At 43.5% G+C, this 16,236-nt stretch overlaps 1 protein-coding gene across 1 annotated transcript in view; it reads right to left on the bottom strand.

Annotated features, from left to right (window-relative positions):
- Positions 1 to 14,538, bottom strand: part of slc24a4b (solute carrier family 24 member 4b) — a 223,289-nt gene extending 208,751 nt beyond the window's left edge. Inside the window, exons 1-2 of the mRNA XM_078406780.1 lie at positions 14,170 to 14,538; positions 13,213 to 13,326 (exon numbers count right to left, since the gene is read on the bottom strand). Coding sequence (XP_078262906.1) covers positions 13,213 to 13,326; positions 14,170 to 14,320 — 265 coding nt within the window. The 5' untranslated portion in view covers positions 14,321 to 14,538. The remainder of the gene's footprint in view (positions 1 to 13,212; positions 13,327 to 14,169) is intronic.
- Between the last annotated feature and the right edge of the window lie 1,698 nt (positions 14,539 to 16,236).

Here is a 16,236-nt window from a genome sequence, read left to right as displayed (position 1 = left end):
ACCGCCATTCATTGTGATCATGGCTGATCGTCCCCAATCAATACCCCATGCCTGTCTTCTCCCCATATCCCTCGATTCTACCAGCCCCTAGAGCTCTATCTAACTCTCTCTTAAATCCATCCAGTGATTTGGCTTCCACTGCCCTCTGTGGCACAGAATTCCACAAATACACAACTCTCTGGGTGAATTTTTTTCTTCTCACCTCAGTTTTAAATGGCCTCCCCTTTATTCTAAGACTGTGACCCCTGGTTCTGGACTCGCCCAACATTGGGAATATTTTTCCTGCATCTAGCTTGTCCAGTCCTTTTATAATTTTATATGTTTCTATTAGGTCCCCTCTCATCCTTCTAAACTCCAGTGAATACACGCCTCATATGTCAGTCCCGCCATCCCAGGGATCAATCTCGTGAACCTACGCTGCACTGCCTCAATTACAAGGATATCCTTCCTCAAATTAGGAGACCAAAACTGTACATAATACTCCAGATGTGGTCTTACCAGGACCCTATACAACTGCAGAAGAACATCTTTACTCCTATACTGAAATCCTCTTGTTATGAAGGCCAACATTCCATTAGCTTTCTTCACTGCCTGCTGTACCTGCACGCCAACTTTCAGTGACTGGTGTACAAGGACCCCCAGGTCTCGCTGGATCTCCCCCTTACCTAACCCAACTCCATTGAGATAATAATCTGCCTCCTTGTTTCTGCCGCCAAAGTGGATAACCTCACATTTATCTACATTATACTGCATCTGCCACGCATCTGTCCACTCACTCAACCGCATCTGCCCACTCACTCAACAGATAGACCCTAGCATTTTACTGACAACTTGTATATGTGAAAATTATCAATAATTGGGCACTTTTCTCTGTTAATCATTTCTACATCCCAATTTGCTGGGTCTATTCCAAAATTAAGGAAATGCATCTTCATGGATTTCTCTCAGGACAATGCAGGTTATCTGACCCAGAGGATTTATTTGCTTTTATTCCCATTCATTTCTCTTTCCAAGCACAACAATGTTCCTCAGTCATAAGAGCCATCCCCCTCCCCCCATTAGTTCTGGTACATTCACCCTGTCTTCTTCTATGAAGATATTGTGGCTCCTTGCCTTTATTTCGGGCCTCTACCGACGCGCCACAATATTTCTTTATTCCCATCATCATTTCTGCTGTCATTGTCTCTATGGAAACCACATTTGCCTTTGCCATATTCTTCATTTATAAAAAGCCATACAAGTTCTTAATCAAAAAAATGCTTCAAATATTCAGAAGGTCGGGCAGCATCTGCGGAAAGAACAACATTTCAGGTTGAAGACCCTTCTTCAGAACTTTTCCAATTCATTTAATGGTTTTCAACTTGAAACATTAGCTCTGTTTCTTTTTCTACAGATGCTACCTGTATATTTTCACATCATTGCAGATTTTCAATTTTGGGGGATTTTCACCTTTTTACAATTTTTGGGGACATTTTCATGTTTATGTTACCTTCCCCTTTCATATCAATAATTTGTTTATCTATTGCTGGTTCCTAAATCTCCTCCAACCCTTTGGCTTACTATCTGCCTAGGCAACACCGAGTCTATTCTTTTAATGTATTATTCACCACCTCTTCCGATGGCCACAGGGACTATTTTGTCGATTGAGTTATTATTTCCTCAATAGTAAGCACATTCCATGCATAGAGGTAATTTATTTCTATTCAAAAGAATTTATTTTTGACAGAAGCTGTGATCTATGAAAGAAAATTTGTTCAATTTGAGACAAGATACAAATTTGTTTAGGCCAAGAAAGAATTTACTTCTTAATGAATAAGAAATCAGTTTCGATGCAGAAGACATTTCATCATTCTCTTTTGTGCAAGTCAAGAAATTATCTTGCGAACAATATGCATCGTTTGCTGAAAGAACATGTATTTAAGGCAAATTTATGTCATTTACTTGTTCCTTTACGAGGAACCATTGTGAGAGAGTCACACTTTGCACTAAAACCACAGTATTAAAAAAAATGTCTAAACGTAGCTTTGGATTGAGTACCATTTAGAAAGATACTATAACAGCATGAGGATAATAACATGATACAGCTTTTGTTTCTCTATGCAATGTTTCCATAAATGCACAAAGTCAACAGGCATCACAACAGAAAAGGGACTTATTTGCAAGGCAGAACACCTGACCTTTCTACTTGATGGGTCTTCAAGCTCCTGTTTTAAGACTGACTGCTCTAGTCATAGTCAAACAGAGGTCTCCTGTTCAACATAATCACAATATGTCCAACACATGGATACAAAGAGTACAATATCTCCCTGAAGACATAGAAACAGTACTGTTGCCCATTTATTCAAAGAATGGTATTTTAGATAATACCATTTTTTACAGCTCCAAACAAAAGCATGAATATTTTGTTATATTTTTGGTACACATTTCACAAAATAATAACAAGCTTTCTCTTTTAAATGAACAACTACAAATCTAGTCCAATAACTAATTTTCAGTATCGTTCAGATTTTCTCACAAGTTTTAGTGTGAAACCAACTCTTCTTTTGCTGGATCCTGAATTTGAACTCAATAGGTTATTTCAAAGATAGACACAAAATGCTGGAGTAACTTAGCAGGACAGCAGCATCTCTGGAAAGATGAAATGGATAATGTTTTGGGTTGAGATTCTGTATCAGACAAATTTGGATCTTGCACTTCATTTCCCATTTCCCCCCTTTCACCCTCGACTCCATCCTATCCCCCCTGGTCCGATCCCTCCCTACCTATGTTCAAGACACCTCACATGCTCTCCATCTCCTCAATAACTTCCGTTTTCCAGGCCCCTCATCTTTACTATGGATGTCCTGTCACTCTACATCTCCATCCCCCACCCAGAGGGTCTTAAAGCCCTGCGTTTCTTCCTCAACCATAGAACCAGCCAATATCCATCTACTAACACTCTCCTCCACCTAGCAGAGCTGGTCCTTACCCTCAACAACTTCTCCTTTGACTCCTCCCACTTCCTCCAAATCCAAGGTGTAGCTATGGGCACTCGCATGGGCCCTAGCTATGCCTGCCTCTTTGTAGGGTACGTCAAATAATCGCTGTTCCAGGCGTACACTGGCCCTATCCCCGAACTCTACCTCCGCTACGTTGACGACTGCATTGGTGCTACATCTTGTACCCATGCAGAACTCGGACTTCATCAATTTCACCACTAATTTCCATACTGCTCTAATTTCCATACTGCTCTTAAGTATTTCCATACTGCTCTTAGACCATCTCCGACAGCTCCCTTCCGTTTCTGGATCTCACCATCTCCGTCACAGGAGTCAGACTAGTGACCAAAATCAACTACAAACCCACAGACTCCCATAGCTATATAGCTATCTTGACTACACTTCTTCCCACCGTGTTTCCTGTAAAAACTCCATCTATGCCGCATCTGTGCCCAGGATGAGGTGTTCCATACTAGGGCATCAGAGATGTCCTCATTCTTTAGGAAACGGGGCTTCCCCTCTTCCATTATAGATGAGGCTCTCACTAGGGTCTCCTCAATATCCCACAGCTCCGTTCTTTCTCCCCCTCCCCCTCTTCAAAACAAGGATAGAGTCCCCCTTGTCCTCACCATCCACCCCATCAGCCAGCGTATACAACATATTATCCTCCAACATTTCCGCCACCTCCAACGGGATCCCACCATTGGCCACATCTTCCCATCTCCACCCCTTTCTGCTTTCCGCAGACCGTTTCCCCTGAAACTCCCTGGTCCACGTCCTTTCCCACCCAAACCACCCCTTCCCCAGGTACTTTCCCCTGCAACTGCAGGAGATGCAACACCTGTCCCTTTACCTCCCTCCTCGACTCCATCCAAGGACCATGACCGTCTTTTCAGGTGAGGCAGAGGTTCACCTGCACCTCCTCCAACCCCATCTACTGTATCCGCTGTTCCAGGTGTCAACTTCTCTACATCAGCGAGACCAAGCGCAGGCTCGGCGATCGTTTCATTGAACGCCTCTGCTCAGTCCGTCTCAACCAACCTGATCTCCCGGTGGCTCAGCACTTCAACTCCCCCTCCCATTCCCAATCTGACTTTTCTGTCCTGGGCCTCCTCCATTGTCAGAGCGAGGCCCAGCGCAAATAGGAGGATCAGCACCTCATTTCGCTTGGGCAGTTTACACCCCAGCGGTTTGAACATTGACTTTTCCCACTTCAGGTAGTCCCTGCTTCCCCTCTCTATCCCCTCCCCCTTCCCAGTTCTCCTACTAGTCTTCCTGTCTCCAACTACATCCTATCTTTGTCCCGCCCCCTCCCCTGACGTCAATCTGCAGAAGGGTCTTGACCCAAAACATCACCCATTCCTTCTCTCCTGAGATGCTGCCTGACCCGCTGAGTTACTCCAGCATTTTGTGTCTACCTTCGATTTAAACCAGCATCTGCAGTTTTTTTTCCCTAAACTTCTTACACTTGAAGCCAAATGATTTGAAACTGAGGGGCTATTGTCAGAAAATGCAAAAGCTAGCATTATGCTAACATCAACGTTAAACTTGGGTGGTGGTCCATACCATACTGGACCGCTCACTTCATTCCCTCATGGAACGCTGGAATAGTGAGAGCACTCATTGCAGGCATCCAATTTTCTTCAGGGTCCAGCAGATGTAATCCCGTGAAATGCGCTGAAAATCATTTGTAACTCAAATGGTAAAATAAGATTTCCATTGCTCATGCATTTTTATTTTTTTTGCAACAAGCACAATATAAAGAAGGGGATCAGAGGGACATTTCCAAAGGTATAACAGCCAGAGCATCAACATTTACGCTTATCATGGCCACCAGTTTCACTTGCAGAATCACTGCCCGTCAGTGCTGATCTTGACCTTTGGCTCAAGTGTCATAAAATCCAATCTCTCAATCAAACTTTGGTGCAGTTTTTAATGACCAGAGATAATCAGCAGCTTTCCACCAACTCTACGCAAACCTTACAAGTGCACCTGACACAACTGTTGCACTCGACTTTACACCTGATCCTAATAATATAATAAATTGTAATAATTAAATACGCCCCACAGATAATTCACGGAATAAATTATTTCATCTTCCTTTAGAAATGGGTTTCTCACAAATAGACGTCGCACAGAAATGGACAGATTGTTTTAACATCTTCGAATGTGCCCTGAATCAGTTTATTATCTGTAACCATGTCTGTACAGACACAATGTATTTATGCAAATGTTTGAATGATGGTGAAAAAATAAAAGTCATGCAAGTACTCCCACAAGAACTCCAGTCTTGTTGGGGAAAATATATCATCTTCTTTTCCACCTCATCCTAAAACTTTTCAGACAAAAGGCACACTAACAAGATATTTTTGAAAGTTGGATACTCCTTGAGGAAATGCCATTAATATGGCATAATACTGCTATATTAATGCCAAAAAAAAAGTCATGCAGGAACTTCCAGAACTTTATTCTTATTGTTGAAAATATATTTCTTTCCACATCATCCTAAAGTATTTCAGATCCAAAGGCACATTTTACAATATATTTTTGAGATTCTACAGGCCACCAGGAAAATGTGATCCACATTCCTGCTATATTAAGATATAGACCAGATATATATGGATAGAAAGACGCGTCCATAGTTTCCTGAAAGTGTAGATCGGGTGTCACTTTAGTGATAATGCAAGTAGTTTTATTGAAATCGGTGTTATATTTTTTAAGTTATTCACATTTTAAAGTTTAAATCTATCTCCTAGGGAGGGAGGGAGGTGGGGAGTGCATAAGAGGGGTTGAGGGGGAAGGGGAAGTGGGGAGGGGAGGGGGAGGGGGAGGGGGGAGGGGAGGGAGGGGGGTAGGAGAGGGTGCTGCAACAGGTCCACTTGGTCTAGTAAATATATAAAATTATGATAGGACAGACAGTCACAATATTTTCCCCCCAGATGGAAATGTCAAATACTGGATGGCATAACATTAAGGTAAGGGAGGATATGTGTCAAGGAGATATCCTGTACAAGGGCATGTTTTTTGTTTTTTTTTAAATCGAGAGCATTGTGCGTGCATGGAATGCACTGCCAGGTGTGGTAGATGCAAATATGATAGAAACATCTAAGAAACATTTGGACAGGCACATGAACAGAGAAGGGAGTGGAAGGATTATAGATCATGTGCAGGTAGATGTGCAGTTCAAATTAGCATCGTGGCCAGCCATAGACATCATGGGTTGAAGGGCCTGCTCCTGTGCACCAATACTGACTCCTTTGCAATGTGGAGAGAGGATCTTCCATCCTCTCCAAATTGCAAAGGAGCAAGTATTAAAAATGCATATTTTGTGAAAATGAAAGAAAAGCATCTGTAAGATTTTGAAAGGGAATTTAAACTAAACTAAAATGAACCATCCATGCCCCAAATTTAGTCACAAATAGAAATGTTTTGGTTCCCATCCTCCAATTACTTCTACAAAATGCTGAACTCTGAAATGCAAGAGTTCTCTCAGTCCAGCTGCTTGAAATGGAATTAAAGAACAACCTGACACATTTCAAACATTCTATATACATTACAACAATTGTTTTAAGCATTAAAACGCTTCTAATGTGAAGGATTGGACACCAAGCAGATTATGTTCTCTGATTCATGCTCGATCAGCTCCATGTTCTCCACTCCCATTTTAAATACTGGCTTCACAGCTCATCACAAACGGCACCATAGACCCTGTTGCATAATGTTGTTCAAAATAATGAGAAGCATCATGTTCTTGACATTCTTTGTCACTTTTGGAATCTCAAAGACACAATGCTTGAGCACAACCTTTGATTTAAAAAAATGTTGAATACATTGCATTAATAGGAAGCTTTGGATATCGGTAGATTTAAAAAAAACTCTTACCTGTGTAACTTCATTCAGTCCTACAACCCTCTTAAATCATTTTGCCTTCCAGATCTGGGTTCCTGAGCACTCCCTATTGTAATCATTCCACTCCTTGGTCCCAACATCCGGTATTTCCTTCCTAAAACTGTTAACTTCTCCATAAAATCTACTTCTTCACCCCTGCTCACGTGTCTTACAATCTTCCTCTCTGGTTGAATAGCATTTTTCTCTTTAACTTGAAGCTTGTTGGAAAAAGATACCAACTACACAAAGGTTGCTGATGTTGATACCCAGTTATTCCGTTTTGCACATTGTTCACTAGCAAGCAGCAGAGATGAATTCAAAAGTAACGAGAAGGTAATCGCTGTAAATTATAGTACACAATAATCCAGCAATTAAGTAGACCGCTCACCATTACATTACGTTCTCTTGAAGGGTATCGATTTTGTTTAGAGTCACTGAATTGGTACCTTCTTCAACATTCTACAAATCACCTCCAATATTCTTCACTTCCACTTAGCGTGATAAACAACTTTTTTTTCAACCTTTTTAAATCCCATAATACCTTGAAAATCCTTTGGGGGTTTTTTTTTTGCTTCAACCATTCCATGCAGCTAAATTAACTTTAGTAAAAGGCGGAAAAATAACTGATAGCATAAGACACTCAGTTTGATTTTTCCTTTCATTGATTTTTAATTTCAAAGGCAAAGCAACAGGAACATAAAATGTGCAGTTCAACACTGACCATCAACATTGCTAATTCAACATTGACCATTTTAATTCGCTGCCCAGAATTAATATTGTGGTACCATTACCCAACCACTACTACCCCTCATCTCGGTATCAAAACTGTCCACTATGCAATCATGCTGTGCTTGAGGATAATCGTCTTGGTCTCTCTCCTTTTGTAACAATTTTCCAGTAAAGGTTGCTCATCATCATTCCTCTAAAAGAAATAGGCATTCTCTCTTCATTTCTCTACTTTTCACACCATTCCCTAGACAACAATTTATGTATGTAATCTGCTGCTGCAGACATGTAGGGGAAGGCATGTGTGTGTGTGTGTGTGTGTGTGTGTGTGTGTGTGTGTGTGTGTGTGTGTGTGTGTGTAAAGTATAACGTGGAATTGAAGTACTGCTGCCCATTCTAACGGTTCTGAAGCTGCATGGATTAAAAGGCAGTCTCAAAGGGCAGCTAAGTATCAAACACAATACAGAGAGTACAGACACAAAAGACAAAACAACTACAGATTCAAAATTCTATCTCTAAAGGACATAAGTAAACCAGGAAAATATTTTTATTTGTAATATTCAGATGATTTCAGTGTCACCATTACCGGTACTACTTTTTAAAATGTATTTAGGACTTGACTGAATTTAAATTCCGCAGCTGCCATAGTGGGCTTTGAACTCATTATTTGATCACTGACCCAGGCTTTTGAATCACTCATGCACCATGCAATTACACACAGACAAACATCTCATCTGGCATCGGCAATATGCAGCCTACCCTGAGACTGCAACCTAGTGACATTGCAGCTGTGCCGACAGAATGGGGAATGGTCTGACTTGAGAACAAGCTCGAAATGGGTGCTCTTTAGACTCTGTGCTCAGCTCTATCCATCGCCTTGGAGGAACCAATGTCTACCTTGAAGAGCCTGACGTATCAAATGGATACGGGCTCCCAAGGAGTCACACATCAACAGTGGATACACACAAATATAGGTCTGAATATGAGGGACACTACTCCTCGCTTCATATGTTCAGGTTCTTCCGTTATTGCCTGTTGAGATTAAAGCGGAAGATAATACAGTGACTTGCCTGGGGAATAGTTCACGGAAGACCAATTAATAACTCAAACCACAGGAGGTCTTTCCCAGATTTCCCAAACCAAGCCCCCAGGTACATTGTGTTATGAATGTTTATTGGCCAAGTATGCATATACAAGGAATGTGCCTTGGTGCCTTATCTGACAAGTGCACAAATATAGAATGTTTTTACCCGATTGGAAATTAACAAACAGTTTAAATGGATTCCTTTTGCCCATCCCTTCCTCTTCCCCTAATATCTTTGTGCGTTACACCTTATTGATTAACTATACGATCATATTGAAATCTGCTTCACGGTACCTTTTACAGTATTTGATCAATTTCACGTAATAATTGTCCGTCTTCTGTCGCAACAGATTAATTACTGGAATATTCATCTTTTTGAAATTCAGCCCACTTTGTATCACCACACAGAATTTCACAGAAATTTACAAAACTAAACACGCTATTCAGCCAAATAGATGCGCAAGCTTCAGTGTTTCCTCACTTAATATTTCATTGTCAACATCACTTCTGCACCATGTTCATCATTTTATTGCCCATCTTCCTTCAATGTGCCTGTGTTATTATCCGTGTTCCCACCAATCTGAGTGTAGTTTCAACTGTAGACTTTTGTTTTCATTTTATCAATGGACACTTTTTAGAAACATAGAAACATAGAAAATAGGTGCAGGAGTAGGCCATTCGGCCCTTCCAGCCTGCACCACCATTCCGAGTCTATCCAGCCTTTCTTCATATGAAAGTCCTGCCATCCCAGGAATCAATCTGGTGAATAAGGTCATCGGCTGAGATCTCCCCATAAATATCTAAACACACTATCAAGCCCTTTCCTTTAAATGTCCTCCATCAGGACACTTTTAAGCCATCTAGAGAGATAATAAGGCTGTTTGTTCAGTATTCTCTGATTTTATTTCCATGAATCTGGTGAACAGAGGCATACAGCATGGAAGCAGGCCCTTTGGCCCACTGTGTCTGTGCTGGCCATCACGTATCTATCTGTACTGATCCCCATTTTCCAGAACAGCCTTCTCCACTGCGGCTCTTCAAAAGCTTGTTTGACTATTTCTTAAATATCTTTAGCAATACAGTGCGGAAGCAGGCCATTCGGCCCACTGAATCCACGCCGACCAGCGATCACCCCGGACATTAGCACTATCCTACACACTAGTGACAATTTTCAATTTAACCTCAGCCAATTAACCTACTAACGTGCATGTCTTTGGAGTGCGGGAGGAAACCAGAGCACCCGCAGACATCCCACGAGTTCACAGGGACAATATACAAACCACACAGACGGCATCCATAGTCAGAATCGAACCCGGGTCTCTGGCGCTGGAAGGCAGGAACTCTACCGCCACGCCACTGTGCCGCCCACCCATGTCCTGGGGCACCTGTCTCCAGCAGTATATTCCCACTTGTTTTTCACCCTCTGGGAGACAAATTTTATTTCTTAAATCCCTTTCATATCTTACATCCCTTGTGGTAAACCTGTGCTCTTTGGTCAGAGTCACCTCTGCCAAGGGAAAATATTTCCCACTTTCTTCACTATCCATGCCTCTCATCATTTTGTACACCTCAGCCAGGTCCCGGGGCTCTGAGGAAAATAAATGGAACCTATCTTGTCTCTCTACATAATTGAAAATTCCATCCCAGGCAACATTCTGGTGAATCCCCTGTCATCCTCTCCAGTAGTCAACTAGTAGCCAGATGTTGTCAAGCTGGAAAGTGTACAGAGAAGATGTAAGAGGATGTTACCAGGACTAGAGGATCTGAGCTATAGGAAGAGGTTGAGTAGGATGGGACTCTATTCCTTGGAGTGCAGGAGGTTGAGGGGTTGGGGAGATGGACAGAGTCTCTTGCCCAGAGTAGATGAATCAAGGACAAGAGGACAAAGGTTTAAGATGAAGGGGAAAAGATTTAATAGGAGTCAGAGGGGTAACTTTTTCACACAAAGGATGGTGGTTGTATGGAACAAGCTGCTACAGGACTGTGACCGTGTGGGTTTTCTTCAAGATATTGGTTTCCTCCCACACTCCAAAGGCATATAAGTTTGTAGGTTAATTGGCTTGATATAAAAGTAAATTGTTCCTTGTGTGTATGTAGGATAGTGTTAATGTGCAGGGATCGTTGGTCGACATGGATCCGGTGGGCCAAAGGGCCTGTTTCCGCATTGTATCTCTAAACTAAACTAAAGGAGGTAGCTGAGGCTGGGACTATCCCAATGTTTAAGAAACAGTTAGACAGGCACATGGATAGGACAGGTTTGGAGGGACATGGGCCAAACACAGGCAGGTGGGGCTAGTGTAGCTGGGACATGTTGGCCGGTGTGGGCACGTTGGGCCGAAAGACCTGTTTCCACACAGTAGTACTCTATGACTCTAGTCATATCTTTCCATGCAGTCATGGCAACCTGATTGCACACAATACACCAGCTACAACTTAACCAACAAGATATACAGCTGCATCACAAATTCTAAATGTTTATATTCTACACCCCAGCTAACAGAGGTAAGTGCTGGAGTAGCTCTAGCGGGTCCAGCAGCATCTGTGGAAGGAATGGACTGGCAATGTTACAGGTCAGGACCCTTCTTCAGACTGATTGTAGCAGTGGGGATAATGCTGGAAAATAGAGATGGGGGCGCCACAATGCCTGGCAAGTGATGGGAGGATACAGGTGATGGGTGGGGCAGATGGGTGCAGTAGATGACAAAGGCTAGGGATGAAAGGAAGACAAAAGAGCATCAGATAAGATGAGTGAAATATAAAGCCAGAGGGAGGGATATAGGTGGGATTTGGAGGGGGAGGGATATAGGTGGGATTTGGAGGGGGAGGGATATAGGTGGGATTTGGAGGGGGAGGGATGCATACAAAAGAGAGAGGAGATTATTATTTAAAATTGGAGCATTCAATGTTCATACCAGTGGGTGGTAAACTACGGCACGGTAGCGCAGCGGTAGAGTTGCTGCTTTACAGCGAATGCAGCGCCGGAGACTCAGGTTCGATCCTGACTACGGGTGCTGCACTGTAAGGAGTTTGTACGTTCTCCCCGTGACCTGCGTGGGTTTTCTCCGAGATCTTCGGTTTCCTCCCACACTCCAAAGACGTACAGGTATGTAGGTTAATTGGCTGGGTAAATGTAAAAATTGTCCCTAGTGGGTGTAGGATAGTGTTAATGTACGGGGATCGCTGGGCGGCACGGACTTGGTGGGCCGAAAAGGCCTGTTTCCGGCTGTATATATATGATATGATATGATACCCTGTGGATTATGACATGTTCTTCCACTAGTTTGTGTGTGGCCTTATTCTGGTGATGAGGGCAAGTGTCCTCACCATCTCATCTGGCTGTGCTGATGCCTTCAGTGGTCCCTGGATATGTATAATCTGCCCTCAGTATTAAGTACCAAGTCCCTCAGGATTCTATCATACAATCTGTCTATCCTAGCCATATTAGACTTCAAAAAATACGTCACCTCACGTTTTTCAGGATTAAATTCCATCCAGCCTATTTTACCGACTGACCAATATTATACTGTTGCTAAACACCAGCCACCTCACTGACAATCATCATATCACCTGCAAATCATTCCTCTTACATTCAGATTGTCAATGCATGTAACAGATAACCCCTTGAATCTTTGTTCTCAAATTCCACCTCAACGGTCCAAGCCGTTTGGAAAAAAACACATCCCGAATCATATAGCTTTCAGATATAAATTCCGATAGATCATGTATAAAATCACTTAAATAACCATTTGGTTATTGCCCGGGCTCTTTGCTGCCTTTTACAGTGACAAGGCACTGTCCAAATGAAGCCAATAAAAGAGATGGGCCAGAATATTGTGCAACCAAAAGTTCACAAAGTTAAGGAGGGTGAATCCATACAATACAATATATCTTTATTGTCATTGTACAGGGGTACAACGAGATTGGGAATGCACCTACCATACGATGCAATAAATTAATTAGCTAGTCAGTATTAATTTAAACAACCCAATGAAACAAATTAGAACAGTTTTAAAACAGAACATCAACAACCCATAGAAGTTGAAATAGCTACAAGACTATTTTGCAATAGCCAGAGAGAGGAAAAAATATAATTAAATCAAAAGGGGGATTTACTTTGGATGTAAGCCAACCTCCAGGCAAATCCTTAACTGGTGAGAGACCTAATTAGTGTTGATAATCGCGATCAAGGTAGTTCCAGAAATCGCTCTGCACGAAATGTATTTTCCCTAGTGTTAAACGTCACTACACGGGGTAAGAAACTGTAAGAGAGCTTCCATTGAGAAGATGCGTGTCTGCAGTAATTGCTCCCTTTGGTCTCACCGGCTCCACGGCAATAGCTCCAGCAACACACACACAAACACACACTGACATCTTCATTTAAACGGGTTACTATAGCAGCGCATATTTGACTAGAACACCAACCAAACCCTTTTCAATTGCCGTTTATTATATGTTTCCTCGCAGTAAAAAGGTTCTCCTGGGTGTGAAGTATGATGATGTTGTTGTGCAGCCGGCGGAATCTGGAGTGCCCCTTACCTGGCTCGGTACAGTTCTTTGTCTGGGTACCGTTGTCCTTCGCCGCTGCCATTAACTTCCTGTTCCACCACCTTAGGTCCCGCACGGCTTGTTGTCCAGTCTGTTTCTCTCGCTCTGTTCGGATGAACAATTGGCATGAGTTACTTACAAGGGAGATATCGACTCGACAGCTCAGGTCACCTATCGAACCCTACTAGACCCAGCGCCTCATTGTACTTTAAACCCACCACTAACACGCTACATACAGGGACAATCTCTCAAACTTGCATCCAATTGAACCATATAGCCATTAAGGTGGACAAACCCGCGATATAAAGTTAATTTATAAAACGAATTCCATTTTATTGCAAAATAATATCCAGCCTATGCTACCCCTCGGGGTTGGACAAGACTGACAGGATTAACACGGGAGCCTTTATGTGCGGTGGTATTCTTGAGGAAACTTGCAGGTGGCAGGTTAGCAAAGCTGTATTGCAGAGTGGCCGATTTCTAATCACCTTAACCTTCTCGGCTATTACAGTCCAATCGATCTCAGTGCAAGGCTCGTTCTCTGCAAGTTCACCGCTCCGCTGGTGTAACAAGGGGAAAATACAAACTTAAAAGCATAAATATATATATATATATATATATATTCTTTAAAAATAAAAATCTTCTAAACTGTCTAAATTGCCTGCAATGCATTTTGAAACACGGACGTAAGACCCTTCATTTATCTAAAGTCTGTCTGAAGAAGGGTCTCGACCCGAAACGTCGCCCATTCCTTCTCTCCTGAGATGCTGCCCGACCTGCTGAGTTATTTTGTGAATAAATACCCTCATTTATCTAGATATCTACAGTGGAAGGACAATTATCGTTAGTTTAAAAAAAAAATTAAAAAATATATATATATATATATATAAAGCCTTTTGCCAGCACAGATACCAGGTGGGAAAGTTGAAGAAGACCGAGCTCACTCACCTAGTCTGGAGAGCAGGCTACACATGCACCAGGCCAGGAACAGAATGCAGCAGGGAACGCCAATCTGATAGAGAATCATCTCTCTCCTCCTGCGAACTTTGGTCATTTTTTCAAACGCTGTGATTCTCGGCCGTCTGATGCCTGAATCCATCGCCTCTTACAAATTCGATGTGTTTCTTTTTTTTTGGGGGGGTAGGAGTAAAATGATCACAGCGAGATGTGGTGAGCCCCGGCTACCCACCCCCTTTGACCGCCTGTTTAAACTCCGGCGCCACTTCTCATTTCACGCCGTTAACAGGAGAGAGAGAGAGAGAGTGGGGGGAGGAATTAGAAGAAAAAAAACCCTTGATGCAGTGTCGAGATCACATGTGAGCACCAGGTTTCAAGAGAGAAAGAGGAGCCTGTCAGTTTGAGGACGCTCTTCGCTCCGGGTAATGACGAGGAACGGGGTTTTACCAACAAAAAACAAAAAAAAAATCCCTGACCCCCTGTCCCCACCAACCACATTTAAAAAAATAAATACGAAAGGGGACGATCAGAACAAAACGAAAATGATCCAGTACATAAATTACTCTTTAATACATTTTAAAACATTTGTATTTGGCAGATGCAATGCAAGGTCGCCCCCAGGTTCCACTGTGGTTCCCTGGTCCCTCTTTCCTTCTCATCTGATCTTCATCCTTCGACCTCTCTCTAACTTTGCCTCTGACCGCGAGTGACCTCCAATCCAAACCCTTTCCTCTATCCCTTGACCAGACCGCCGGACAGTCCCAGTCCCAGTCCCAGCCCCAGTCCCAGTCCCAGTCCCAGCCCCAGCCCCTTCCGACATAGACCCATATCTGCCTGTCCGGTGTGGCTGTGGTATTCGGTACGTACTGAAGAGCCCAGCTAGCGAGGCTTGGCCTTTATCCAGCTCACACCTGTGTGTGTGTGTGTGTGTGTGTGTGTGTGTGTGTGTGTGTGTGTATGTGTGTAATGCACACACGCGGTGGGTTGAATGCAGAGAGAGAGAGTAGTAGTGAACAAAGCTTTTCAAAAGGACACCAGCCATCCTTGTGGTTCAGTCACCCCGAGCGAGGGGCAGCAGTTATTAAAACCGTGGGCGCTAGATTTCCCCGGGAGCTGTGTGTGTGTGTGTGTGTGTGTGTGTCTGTGTGTCTGTGTGTGTGTGTGTGTGTGTGTGTGTGTCTGTGTGTGTGTGTGTGTGTGTGTGTTTCAGCCCGCAAGATGCCTGAGTTACAGCCATCCGATTTTAACCAAGAATCACACCCCTCACCCCTCTCAGCGCCCAGTTAAACGTGCCTGGGAGTATTTGTGGGCGGCTGTAGTTTTTACAGGGTTGACACGTTTTCCCAAGTTATCCTCAAAGAAATGTGTATGCATTTAGTAAAAAGAAGCGTGCCAGGTCGTTGCTGCGTAATTATAACGCGTGATGTGTCTCAGAGAAAAAAAAAATCATTTGATTACCATGGCTTACATGCGGGACCGGACGGGTTTGGGGGGGGGGGGAGAGGTGACAACATCTTTTCCAAGGTCATCACTGATCGGGTCAAGTCTGTTCTGTGGTCATCCTCGGGGCTGCTGTACTTGGCGCAAGTGTGGCCTGTCCCTCCCTCCTACGCCAAGGGGATCACCCGGGCTGTCTTCCACTTCATCTGGGGGTCGAGGATGGACCGGGTGCGACGAGCCACAATGTACAAGTCGGCAGACAACGGGGGTAAAAGCGTGCCCAACGTGGCCCTCATCCTGATGGCCACCTTCGTGTGTGGCTGCATCAGGCGGAGCGTAGAGCCAAGGCACGTGGGCACCAAATGCCACTACCTGCTGAGGTTCTACCTGTCCCCGGTGTTGCGAAGGATGGGCCTGACGCAGATGCCATGCAATGTGCCAGTCAGCTGGACATTGCCGAACCATCTGTCGTTTGTGGAAAGGTTCTTCCGGACCAACACCTTGGACCACAAGTCCATCGGACAGTGGTCAGCACGGAACGTCCTGCAGGCACTGCAGGGGAATGACTCCATGGATCCTGTGGCGTGGTTCCCAGAGCAGACTGCCCAGCTTGTCTGG

Source organism: Rhinoraja longicauda, chromosome 10, assembly GCF_053455715.1.
Source record: "Rhinoraja longicauda isolate Sanriku21f chromosome 10, sRhiLon1.1, whole genome shotgun sequence".
Taxonomy (NCBI): domain Eukaryota; kingdom Metazoa; phylum Chordata; class Chondrichthyes; order Rajiformes; family Arhynchobatidae; genus Rhinoraja; species Rhinoraja longicauda.
This window is presented reverse-complemented; position numbering and strand designations above follow the sequence as displayed.